This window comes from Aplidium turbinatum, chromosome 2 (assembly GCF_918807975.1).
Source record: "Aplidium turbinatum chromosome 2, kaAplTurb1.1, whole genome shotgun sequence".
Taxonomy (NCBI): domain Eukaryota; kingdom Metazoa; phylum Chordata; class Ascidiacea; order Aplousobranchia; family Polyclinidae; genus Aplidium; species Aplidium turbinatum.
Window position 1 is genome coordinate 15,072,706 of NC_137473.1, and position 12,842 is coordinate 15,085,547.

Sequence of the window (12,842 nt, forward strand, 5' to 3'; positions counted from 1 at the left end):
AAAACGACGAAGTGTTTGATTTAAGACATCGCCACCTGATGTGCAGTCGTTCGTATGAATGGCAGTATGATATGATGTATGATGTGTTGTGCAGTGGCGTATCCTGATGGGTTAAGCAAGGGAAGCAATAAAGCAGGTAGGGGGTTAGAGCGTGCCGCAGCCACGCGTAATCTAGGGGGGTCCGGGGGCATGCTCCCCCGGAAAATTTTTGCAAAATTACACTCAAATAATGGATTATAGCGCTTTCTGGAAACACTTTCAGGGTAATATTTGTATGAAATTTATTAGCAGATAAACAGCTATTAACTTATTAAAGGTAGCTGTTACACACAAACGGACAAAAACTGCTGCTAAAATTAGAGAACACAAAAACCCAACAGAGTAAGCGATTCTGAAATTGCTTCCACAGATTAGTTAAAAGAAGCGTAAATCGCGTAAACTTTGCGCGATTTACGATTTGCAAAAATTAATTATTTGGTGTCTTTCTGTGTGTCTAAAACAAGTCCTGGTGGGTGTTAATAGCCAGATGTCTTGGAAAACGATATAAATTTATCCAAATTATATATTTTCAACAAAATGTTTAACTTCGGAATCCAAACTGAAAATTTGGGAGGGGCCATGGCCCCTTTCGCCCCCCCTGGCTACGCCTATGCCACTGCAAATTTATTTGCGAGTGGTAATTTTAGGCATTTTTTTTGCACTTACAGTGTGCTTAAAATTAGAATTGTTCAGCAATGTCTTCCAAACGAAGAGCAGATAATTATTTGACCGATCAAAACTGGGAACAGGAAGAAGAGAAAGAAGAAAAGGGAAAGTTTGAAGCAGCTTCTTTAGATGTTCTGAAAACTAGAACCTTCAAAAAAGCACATCGAAGAATACCTCCTCAAGAAGCAGTATGTGTCCAATTAAGTTTTTATTCACCTGTTGTTTTTTTTTCACTTTGACTGTCACGATATGCAAATATCCAAGCCACTACTGATTCATTGGAAATTTTATGGTGGCCTCAACGAAAATATTCCCAAACAAGGGTTGGCTGTTAAAATGTGTTAACTTGCAGTAAATCTAGTTGCTAATGCTCATATCAAATGCAACAGTTCTGCTTGTCTTTGGCATTATTGTTTTCTGGCAACTGAAGGTTAACTACATAGATTTTCCGGTGACAGAGATGTCTTTATTTAAGGTGCAAAAGCAACTGGTCCGATCACCTCTGACATTATACAACTGTAGCAAAAGTTCTTATGTCACTGAACAAGAACTAGGTTGATTAATCACACAAATTTATTGTTACGGTACCGGTAGTTTCTATTTCTGTTAAGCACTTTCTGCAATCTGCATGTCAATGTAGTGATAATATGTAAATTGGTATAAATTGTAAAATCTTTGTTGAAGTATCATACAAAACTATTAATGTTATGTAGACATTTTTGTGTAACAATGCTTGGTGTAATTTAGGGTTCTTCGGCGTTCAAAGGTTTTGCTGGATTAACTGGAACAAAAACTTCAACTTCTGGTTCTAATGGAATGAAAGGATTCACATTTTTAACTTCTGCTTCTAGTAATATATCTGCAACCCCGCTTCAAACAGAAAAACCAGGTGATTAGGATGAATGACAGCTCTTTGGATTGATGGTTCATGATAAAGTTGGTTTTAAGTTAAGTACATACGGTACAGTCATAAATATGCAATTATTTTTAAGTCATGGTAAATCTAACTTAACAATCGTGTACTTGGTATATTATATTGCCTTAGTAGCTGTGTTCATACTACAAAAATGCTATGTAGTGCTCTGTATAGCCTACTGTGCTTATGTTTGAATCTGAGAAATTCTGTGTAGATGTAGTACTTCTATTTGAAGTTTGAACAATGACACTACATGCTATTCGATTAGTGCATGAAGTTTTATTGCATATTTATTATTTTTTCACTGCCATTTACTTTGTACAAATGTAGTATATACATATACCTCTTACTACTTTATGTGTAGTATGCTGCATTTATAGTCATTTGATGGCTACTTAGCACTTGAAAAGTTTAGTACCAAACTAAGGTATAGCAAATCGGTCCTTGTTTAAGACCACTGTGTAGTTTAACAACCTGTTTACAATTTAATTTAACATTTTCACAATCTTTGACCACAAAACTGAAAAGTTTGGTTTGAATATGAAGCCAAGATAAATAATAGCAATAGCTTTTGCTTGATTAAACAGTATGGTATCACATTCTTTCCTAGGCCTACATTTTTTAAGAGTTTTGTTTGGCCTCATCAAGGTAAGATTGCCTTAAAGTTAACCAAAAGAACAGTAAGGACAACTGCACAGAGCATCAAACACCAAATAGTTTCAGCTTACTGTTTTAGTTTCAGTTTCACGACTCGAGAGCATGCGAATGTGTGTTTTGCAGGACACTTAATGATACATTGAAGGTGGACATGAAGGTTATCTTGCCTTCTCACCACTTTAGAAAAATTTTAACAAACATAATCTACAAAGACAAGTTTTTAGAAACATAGACAACTTGGCACGACTCTAAAACAAGCAATTTCTTAATCTTCAGATGTAATTCTGTTTACTAAATTGTGAGATGAACTCAATTACTCTTTGTTGATATTTCAGTGAAATTGTCTTTAAAACAGTTAGAAGGTACGTAAACAAAAAAGTTTAATCAAGCTGTTTTTCGTAGGGTTGAAGTCAAGCGAGATGCCAACAGCTGTGAAAGAAACACTGAAGGTATGTTTGTAACGTACTAAGTCACTGGCCAGCTTCATATCATAAATGCTTTGAAGATAAAAACAACTTAACTGTGAACAGCTTTTACATTACAGAAGCCATCATTCTTCTTTTAGTATAATTCTTTGATTACCTCCTCTTGGTTATCACTATTCAGTATTAAGATCTTGTGGTAGCTTGGTGTTCAACTACTAGAAAAAATAGAAGCTTTGAGATTGACTGAGCGGTAAACAGTACCACTGTATCAAACACACAAGAAAAAAATGATATTTTTCCAAAACGCAGGAAAAAGTGATTTTTGAAGAACCCAAGCTTGACGTATCTGGGGATGGGACAAGTTCCTCTTCGCCGCAATCGTCCGAATACATCCGGCATCTGACTGCACTGAATAGAAATGTCAGTCAGTGGATTTCTGTGAGTATGAGTTTGTCGAAAGCAGCGTGATCACTGATCAACTACTCGTGCAAGCGTAATTTTGTGATCTTTATGCACATTCGTCTACATACAAATTGAGATGGTGTTTATGTATGTGCAGGAACATGTTGATAAGAACCCGGTATGTGACTTGTCTCCGATATTCGCTGACTACAGTAAGCATTTGATTGACATTGAAGAAAAGTACGGAGCAAGTTTAAGCCAATCTGATACTTCGTAAGTTACTGATTTGGGAACATTTTGGTTCCATATTTTTTAAAGAAAGCAAGCTTGTGCAGTTCACTGGTTTTTGCAGTGCTATATTTTTTTACCACGTTGTACTGTAATTAGAAGACTCTGGGTTGAAATTTCGATGACTCCTGCTGAGTTGTGGCAACTGCAAGAGAAGTCTTACTGTGAACATTGAACAATCTTGTTCATGTCAGCTGTTCAGTGTTCATATTTCTCAAGCAGAATTTGACATGTCCTGAGTGGGAGTTTAAACCATTGCAATTCATAGTCGCGTATGTTTGGTCAAACTTAATCGGACTACACACACACTGCCGACAAAAAACTTTTTTACGAACAAATTTTCATGTATATATTATATAAAATGATTTTATCGTTTTAAAATTGTGATTATAGAAGTGGAAATTCTTACTGCAATATCTCGTTTTGATGACACATATTTCTTTCAGACAAAGTTCCACAAAAAGTGATCATAACAGTGACACGGAAATGGAAAAGCCAGTTTCTCCCAAATCTCTTCCTAAACGTAGTGACCCGCCAAAGCCCATCAGAGCCAATACGCCTCCAAAGAATCCTCTCGGGAGCACATTTGCTACCAGTACTTCATCGTCCTCCCCGTTTAAAGGATTCGGTTCTATTGGCTCCAAGCCAGCTTCCGAAGGCGTGTTCAAACCATTCCAGTTTAGTTCAACAATGGTGGGATCAAGCCCAACCGTTACTCCATCTGCTGCGACTAATTTGCCAGTAAGTTGTTGATTAAGACCACAGGCTTCTTAGAAGCAAAATATAGAGAGAGTTGACTTGAAGCTGCTACTCGTTCAAGCTGTTCGTATAGCTTCCAGTTGTACGAAGACTATTAAGTGACCGCTTGTCTTGTGCGTTTCTAAAAATGGAACGGTCTTTCATGGTATAAGCGTTGCAAAATTGTCATAAGCTCATAGGCGTAAGCGTAGAGTAATCTTGTGGTAACACGATGACTTTTTAACCGGTTCTTTGCGCTACTTAGAATCCTTCAGGGGAAGAAGAATATGTTCCTCCACAATCAGAGCACAACACAGTGAAGGAAAAAGACTCGTTTTACACTAAAAAGTACGTCTACCTAATAAACTTATATTTTACGTGCAAAACGTTAATAAAGAAATTTCAGCTTCTAACTAAATTCCGTTCACTAAAGATTTACTTTTTCAATTTCATACTCTTTTAAAATAATGTTAGTATCGTTTTCATTGATCTGTATTTTGTCCCGCAGAATTGTAGACGGTAAGTTCCTGAAAACTAATGTAGAGTTGTAGACTTCAGGTCACCATGTCGTGATCTTGCCTGTTTCAAATAGATGTGCGGATGGTATGTTGTGTAGGCTACTTACTATGAGAATGTTTTATCAATAACTAACAAATTAATTAGTTACCCTTTCAAGAAGGCACTTTGCTTAAAACATGAAAAGTGGGTTTGGATCAAGAGATTTTTTTAGTTAGCAGGAAAAAGTTGACTTCTTTTTCATAAAGTGCATGCTTCAGTGAGTGTTTAATGTAAATTCACCTTAAAAGTACCAAAAAAGTAATCAGCTATATACCACAGCAGCTCTAATCATGCGGTTACGTTTAGATGCAAGTTATTCTACATGAAAGAAGGGACGTACGCTGACAAAGGGGTTGGGCATCTTCACCTTAAACCTGGATCTAACAACAAAACCCAGATTATAATCCGAGCTGACACCCCACTTGGCAATCTGCTTCTAAATATCATGTTGAATCCTGCCATGCCTGTGAAAAAACAAGGTAAAAACAATGTCAGTTTTTCATGTGTCCCCAACCCCCCGATCGATGAGAAAGAGCCAGACAAGGTTAGTACAGATCAGCACTTCGGGGTTTAAAAAATGCAAATGGGTTTCTAAAATATTTTCTGAAGGTTTAACTGTTTATGTTTTTTTTTTAAGAGTTTATCTGATGATTTATTTCTAGCATTATTTGTTAGTCTCAACGTTTTTCACCGCTACCAACCAGCTTTTCCAAACTGGAAGTTTCAAGTACCTCTCGGCTCTCAGGGCCTGTGTTGCTTGTAACTTTTTGAGGTGTCAAACGCATCAAAAAAGTTTTTCAATGCTTCCAAAACGGGTTTAGATTGATTCACATATGTATAAGTTTTTATTCGTCTAGATTTAACGCAAGATAGCTGAATAAAAAACATTTTAACCTGTACAGAAGTCTTCGCTTTGTTTTGATAAATACATTTTACAGAAAACGTCTATTCGGTTATTGAGCTTGTCTGCTTCAGAGTTTTTGATCCGAATTGAAATAAAGTTCTTTGCATTCAAAATTTTGTAAAGTTGTTTTGATGAAATTTGGCCAGGACATTAATTACGTTCATCTTAGTACATTTAAGATATTAATCTTTTGCAGGTATTTCCGATGTTGGTTCGAGTAAAAACATCCGAAGACGCAGATGAATTGTTAGAAATTTTAGAAAAAAAGAAACAAGAAGCCGAATGATATAAATACTGAACATTGGACACGTTTCACACGTTTCCAGTGAAGTTGCTTCGTGTTACTAAACATCCCCTTCGTTTTATTTCGGATAGAAATTCAATACTTGTTAGTTAAATGAATTGTCTATTAATTCCCCATTTTTGTCATTGACGGTCCTTTAAATTCAAAATCCACATCTTTTCACATTGGAACGTTCATTTCATAATATCAGATTTTGTGACTATGCAGAAGCCAGGGTTAGACCTTTACCGGCCTGAATATATCTTTCAGATTGGACTGGTTCAGAATAAATGTTAAGAATAGAACTTATGAACTTTTGCGCTTCAACTTTTTCACAAGTATGTGTTAGGAGCTGTCCATAAAATACGTCCTCATGGGAGTTGCAAATTGCCGATTTTTCGATGACATGGTCATTAGATTTTGCGGACATGGGGTCATTTTTTTCAATGTTATGAGGGCGTCTTTTATGGACAGCCCTTTATTCTAAAATGAACAATTGAACATCCTTGTTATCGTCTTTATCTAAACTCTAAAACACCGACGCTTGACGCCACGCTTTTCCAAACAAGTCAGGCTGCTCTTTGTTTTCGTGCAGTAACCTACATAAATGGTTGGATGCGCATTGCAGTTAGTTAGCTTGTGCCAACTGCCAATGTGTTTTCGAAATGTGCCATCTTTCTTTAGTTTTTGCGTATTGCTTCGCGTTTTTTTTTTTTTTGACCAACGACTGTCAATCATAAACTGTAGCTTTGCCAGTAAAAAAAAATTGTTACTCACTGAACGTGTCTTGCGATTCTTGGTAGCCTAATTCATGCGTCTACCCAAATACGTTTGGTTGGAATGAATATAAGTTTTAAAAATGTAGCACCTTTGACGTCAGCCGAGCAGCGAGTCGGCTGCAATCTCCTCGCCTGCCCAGCAGCCTGCACGCAAATGCCATCAACCATTTTTTTTTACCAAAAGTTATACTTTGTCTAGACGAGAATAGAATCGGCACAAGATCGTGTAATCTCTAGAGAGTTTTTCCAAAATTATTTACCACTGTCCTGACACACACAACACTCCGAGTCTATATATGATCTGCTGATGGATAAGCTGAGTCCGTGTTGGCTTTGGTCGTTTAAGACTTTCTTATGATGGTTATTTTCTGCTGGAGTCTCTTCATGATTACAAAAATCTAAATAATTGGTTGCGTTTTCCTCGCCTTGAAGCTGGAAGAGGATCCAAACAGCCCCGTGGTTAACGCACAACTAAAGATCAAGCGGCGCTGGTTCGACTCTCGGAGTGTACGCTTGAGCGATGCATTTCAGGATTGTTCTCCATGCAGCGGCACCTGGTGGATGGAATAGATCACAAACAACAACTATGCAAACTTCATTCTGTCAATCTCGGTAACCGCCCTGCGCCAGTGATTCAAAGCCTCTACAAGTATGCGAAACTGTCTAGAAATAACCTAAGCACGGCTTTGTCAGTCCTAGGATAAAGATTCACAACCAAATCATAATAAAATATGTTAATTTCTCATCTACAGGACACCACAATAAAAACCCGTATCCCATTTGAGATTTAAAATGAGACTAAACTATGGTAACAAGGCATTGGTATGGCACCATCCTTCACATGTAAAAATTTTTATTAGCAAGTTCATTGTCAAGACAGCAAAACTTAATTTATTAATATTGTTATAGCACATCACCTTGAAAATGCAACAGAAAATAGCCTACCGGTACTGTACGGTACCGTGGTCAATTTTTCAATACCCTTCTAATGCATTTGATTGAGTTATACACTCTCGCTGAAAGATTTATACGCACTAAACAGCAAGCCACTGTGCAGCAAAAATAATATTAAGCATTTGCAGCAACTGTAGGCCTACTTGTCCAATTTCATCAGCATCTAAGAAAAGCTTTCTGTTAATGAACTATTTCGGCCATGCTACTGTATCATACAATACATTTAATGGGCAAGAAAACTTTAGAGTCTAAAGTTTTCTTTAGTCTTAGAGTCTAAAGTTTTCTAAAGTCTAAACTTTAGAGTCTAAAGTTTAGACAATAAGCTGAAGATTTATAGGAAACAGCCCAATAATGCAAGATGTATCAGCTTCATACACACATTAGCGATAGTGAGGTTAAGTTACTTTACATTAATTCATGCAAACCTGCTTTTGGAATTTTATTCACCTCTGCAGTATACCTATTATGTGAAAGGATATCTATATTGGGTCAATATGAGATAGGTTACAGCTAGTTAGAGAACCTTTTGTTGTCAATTTGTTTTGTTTCCACCACAGCACATTGGAATGAAAACGATGAAGTCAATCATAAAAAAAGATAGTTGCTGTCAAAACAGAATTTAAACAATCTGTCAATTTATATTCATTACCTTTCACATAGCCTACTTGTGTCGTTCTTGTTTTGTTTCTGGTGACTAATATCATAGAATAGTATCATAAACAGCAGTGCTTTGACCAGCTAAGATAGAAGAACACATCACATGCAAAATAGCGGTAGGCCTACTGGTAGGCTACATTAGCATTTTTTAGTTAATATGTAATCCATGATAAATCCACCCCAATAGCTCAGTTGGTTAGTGTGTGACATCGTGAACAAATAAGCTTCAAGATCAAGCGGCACTTGTTCAACTCTTAGGGGTGTGCGCTTGAGCAACGCATTCTAAGGACTGGTCTCTATTCAGTGGCACCTAGTGGATAGAATAATCCCCCGGCAACAACATTTCAACTATCAGAAATTTGACACTGTCAAACTCAGTAACCGGCCCTGCGTCAGAAGCATCTACAAGTTTGTGAAACTACCAGTAATCCCATATCAAGGCTTTTTCAGTCAGAGGATAAAAATTCAACACCAATCAACCAAATCAATTGCAGGAAAGTGTAAAAATGATTAAAAATCAAACAATAAATTAAATGTGCTTCTGGTAAATTAGTTTGAGAACAGCACTGTAGGTTACTGTAGCTTCTGGCAGAGGGTAACAAAATTAATACATAACAATAGAATGCCTTTAATGCAGGTTTTGCATTATGTCACAACTCACTTCATTTTTCTCAAGATAATTCAATCATATTCAGCTAGAAATCGTTTCAGATCTATGAGATTTGTCATAAGTATAAACTACACCAGCTGTAAGTGAATTGGTCGTATAAACTTATTTGTTTATGGTAAGTTTTATATATTATAGCCTACCGTAGGCAATTTTTGATTTTCTTTAAAGTTATTTTGAAAAAGTAGCCTACATTTCACATGACGTCTAAAATATTACTAGAAATATAAATTCACAGTATACAAGAGAATTACCATTTAAGAAAAGTGCACACTTTGCAGTTTCGACCTAAAAAAAACATTTAGTGTAAAAAATGCCAGGAGTGACATCAATTGTTGTGAACAGACTACACAGTCAGTGCAGAGGGGACTTTGTTAGAAACTAAAACATCCGCTTGAATAGCGTTCAGTTCTATATAAAGATTTTCTGGATTGCTCATAAAAAGATCATAAAGTTGTTCACCCATTGCTTCTTTGACAGTTTCATTAACATTTGGGAATATACGAACCATATATTCAAGCGACAGAGCTGCTTGTCTTTGGCTATCCGCATAATCTACATTTCCCATAGCATACAACAATTGCTGAATACATCCCAAGTTTAAAAGACACTTTGCTATAGTGGCAGAGTCTCGTGAAATAATTCCTATTGTCTTTGCAGCTGCAGCTTGTTTAATGAAGGTAGGTAATGGTTTAGAAAGTTCAGGAGCACCATCTAGTGCTTTTATCAGAATATCCTGCTTTTTCATAATGTCTTCTCTGGTTGGATGGAGTGCTCTAACAAGAGCTTCTAGCAATTGATCTTTCACATCATAACTCATTAACTCACGAATAAATTCAACTGCCTCATATTGTACTTCAAGATGGTGTGTGGACAGCAAGTTAAGCAAAGGCTCAACCAGGCTTGGATTGGCAACCTTAACAATACCTTGAACAACTCTTAAATTTTGCAAGGCCATTTGTTGGGCTTTTGGTGATGAAGATGGCAAAAGAGCGATTAGTCCTTTGTAAACTTGCATTTCATATTTTGGATTACCTTGGGCAAGAAGCTGAAGCAAAATCCTAGCATTTTCTTGTGTCGCTTCAAACTTTGACTTTGCCAAGCATTCAGCAACAGATCGAATGCCATAACTTTCACATATCAGTTCTTTATATTGACGCCCAGCAGTAGCAATTACAACCAACAGCTTTAAAGCATCACATTTATCAATTTCTTTAGATTGCTTTAATCCAATGATTTCTAACAATGTCAAAATACCACCAACTTCTAAAAATTCTGCCAAAAAATGATGTCCACTAGTGGCTGACAAGAATATGTGAAGTGCTTTAAGTTGCAACCCAATGCATGTTCCAGTCATATATGTTAGTCGAATCCATGCAGTTAGTCGAGTTAGAAACAAGCTTGCTGCTTGACCAAACTCTTGTTCCAAATCGGGTCCAGTTTTTCCTGTGTTGCTTTTCAAGAAATGTTGCAATATTTCACTCCGTACAATAGCAGATCCTTTGTCCCATTTTGACAAAAGTGCTTGCATTCTTATCACCGCTGTTGCAGCATACGACATTGTGAAAGTATAATTAAAAATAAAACTGTAACCGACAGACAAGTTCACTCCAACAAATTTCCACAAACAAAACTTGCCACAGGATGTTGGTACCTGCCACACTGCTTGTGCCCACTTGAAACGTTGTCATGGAGACGAATTAAAGTATGGTCAATGAAGCTGTTGGTGGTGCAAAATAAAAATAATAAATTCGATAAATAAAAAAAATCAACCACTTCCAAAAACACCTTGTCTTGTACTCAGAATTTTTTTTTAATCAATTGTTTCCCCTGTACTACAGATCAATCTAACATATGCTTGAAAACATAACTTTTTTGAAAAAAATCAAACAATCGTTTTGTGTTAACATCATCATTAGTTTCAGACTGTGGTACCGTAGCCCACTCCTGAGCAAAGGCCTTCCCCTGTTCTTGCCTATCAAGTCAATTGTATGTGTTTATGTACCAGTTTATGTTGTTCCACATTCTTTGTCAATCTCGTCTCTCCATGTCACTTTTGGCTTTCCTCGTTTGCATTTGTTTTCTCAGGGTGTCCAAGTTGTTAATTTGTTAGTAGGCTACAATAGAATTCGTTTAAGTGACACCTGAAGGGACCGCGGAAAAAGTGTCACCATAACCGAAGTGTCACTATAGCCGAATTCTACTCAACTGTTGCGTATGCAAACGGGACTTTGCAACAGGTGTCACTATAAGCGAAGTGTCACTATAGCCCAAGTCACTATAGGCGAATTCTACTGTAGGCTACATCTGTTATCCTGATATTTTGCTATTATGACTTGCCCACAACCATTTAAGTTTTTAGATAATTGTCACAATGTCCCGTAATTTTTTTGATTTTGAATCCATTCAGAAACCTATATAGGTCGCAGGTGGGAGTTTTTGGGGGTTAAACCTCCTTCTATTGAACTTGTTGGATCTCCCCCGGGTGCACCGCCACTTAGTCATGGAGGAACCATTTTAAAAGTAGATGGGCCCAGAGGTGCAACTGTCAAATTCAATCCAATTTCTGGCGGGCAACACGCAACCACACCCACATGTGCTGCCCATCAATAGTGGGCTCAACAGAAAAGTTTAAAGATTGGATTTCATCATGGAGCATTGCTGCTTGGACTTTGAAAACTGATTCAATATAATTTTAGTGTGCTGAATCCGAACTCAGATTTTTACTATCACATCAGATTGTTGATATATGATAACAAAAATACTTTATTTTTGCCAAACATGGAAGATTTGACGCTGCGTTTACCACCAACATATGCAGTGTCATAGCGAAAGGTTAGTGTTAGACAGGCCAAAATAGCTTAAATAGGCTGAGGTTACTGAACAAGCATTGCCATAAGCTTGCTTAAATCTTTGTTATTTCATGCAAAAATTGACAAAACAGGTCAATTGTATGTTTAGCTTGATATTACTGTTTTGTTAAGAATGTTAACAAAGCAGTAATAAGCACCCAAATATTACTCTAAATCAGTCTTCAAAGTTTATAGAGCAAAAATCGTGTAGACCAGTGAAAATCAAACCAGTGTGTAGCCTATCAAATGAGTGAAGACCTTTTTTTGGAACTCTCTCTCTGATTTTCTGTTTTCGTTACCTTTTCAAAGAAATTTGGTTTTCAAAAGTGGGTGGGCCAGGCCCACCCAGAAAATAAAGCAGGTGGGCCCAGGCCCACGAGGTTCCTTCATGCCTGCCGCCACTCACAAATCACGCTGCGGGTAAAACAGGTTGGTTTTTTGAAGCCTTTGACCTGGCTATGTTTGTGTTCTTCTTTCCATTTCAATTTTCTTTCAGCCATTGAAGTTTCTGCAAAATGCCTCTTTTCACCCTTTTCAAATCAATGTGTAATTTGTTGAGAATTTGAAAAACTTGAGGCAGAAAATATCCAGATGTACAATATTGAAAGTAATGCTTCAAAGGTAAGTTATAACTTACAATATCAATGCGCTCAGCGGAAATTGTAGCACCAGTTCACCCCAGCTGATAACTTTTATGTTCGTTGATTTGCATGCCTACGTTTAATCGTTTATGTGGCATTTCATGCATAGGCGCCTAAGCCGTGGGGGCCAGGCCCCCACGCATATTTCTGCGTGGGAGCAACTTTTTATGCTGCATTGATACATAAAACATGGATGAACTAGCGATCGGCAGCAGGAAAACATTTTTAAATGCGAACCGCAACAGCTTCGCGATAAATAATCACTAGAACGAGTAGCGATGCTACAATCCCACCCCAGACAAAAAAAATCTGTCATTTTTACATTGATTTAACGTCTGCAGACGGAGACGCAGACGTCTGCGTCTTAGGCAGCAATGATTTTGCTGCCTAAGACATAGCAAAAATCTACCATTTTG

General features: G+C 37.2%; 2 protein-coding genes across 2 annotated transcripts; one reads left to right on the forward strand and one right to left on the reverse strand.

Annotated features, from left to right (window-relative positions):
• Positions 1–718: 718 nt before the first annotated feature.
• On the forward strand, positions 719–6,646 carry LOC145765076 (nuclear pore complex protein Nup50-like). The gene is made up of 9 exons (XM_082576815.1): positions 719–893; positions 1,453–1,594; positions 2,681–2,727; positions 3,013–3,141; positions 3,263–3,378; positions 3,840–4,134; positions 4,397–4,479; positions 4,996–5,233; positions 5,790–6,646. Exons 1-9 carry the CDS (start codon positions 735–737, stop codon positions 5,877–5,879), a joined length of 1,299 nt encoding a protein of 432 aa, XP_082432941.1. The 5' UTR covers positions 719–734; the 3' UTR covers positions 5,880–6,646.
• Positions 6,647–7,504: 858 nt separating this feature from the next.
• On the reverse strand, positions 7,505–10,594 carry LOC145765322 (armadillo-like helical domain containing protein 1). The gene has a single exon (XM_082577124.1). It carries the CDS (start codon positions 10,492–10,494, stop codon positions 9,280–9,282), a length of 1,215 nt encoding a protein of 404 aa, XP_082433250.1. The 5' UTR covers positions 10,495–10,594; the 3' UTR covers positions 7,505–9,279.
• Between the last annotated feature and the right edge of the window lie 2,248 nt (positions 10,595–12,842).

Bases quoted from the DNA above. Each gene is read 5' to 3' on its own strand.
- LOC145765076 (XM_082576815.1), top strand. From the start codon at position 735: ATGTCTTCCAAACGAAGAGCAGATAATTATTTGACCGATCAAAACTGG. The intron at 894-1,452 runs GTATGTGTCCAA...GGTGTAATTTAG, and splicing joins GAATACCTCCTCAAGAAGCA to GGTTCTTCGGCGTTCAAAGG. The intron at 4,480-4,995 runs GTACGTCTACCT...GGTTACGTTTAG, and splicing joins GACTCGTTTTACACTAAAAA to ATGCAAGTTATTCTACATGA.
- LOC145765322 (XM_082577124.1), bottom strand. From the start codon at position 10,494: ATGTCGTATGCTGCAACAGCGGTGATAAGAATGCAAGCACTTTTGTCA.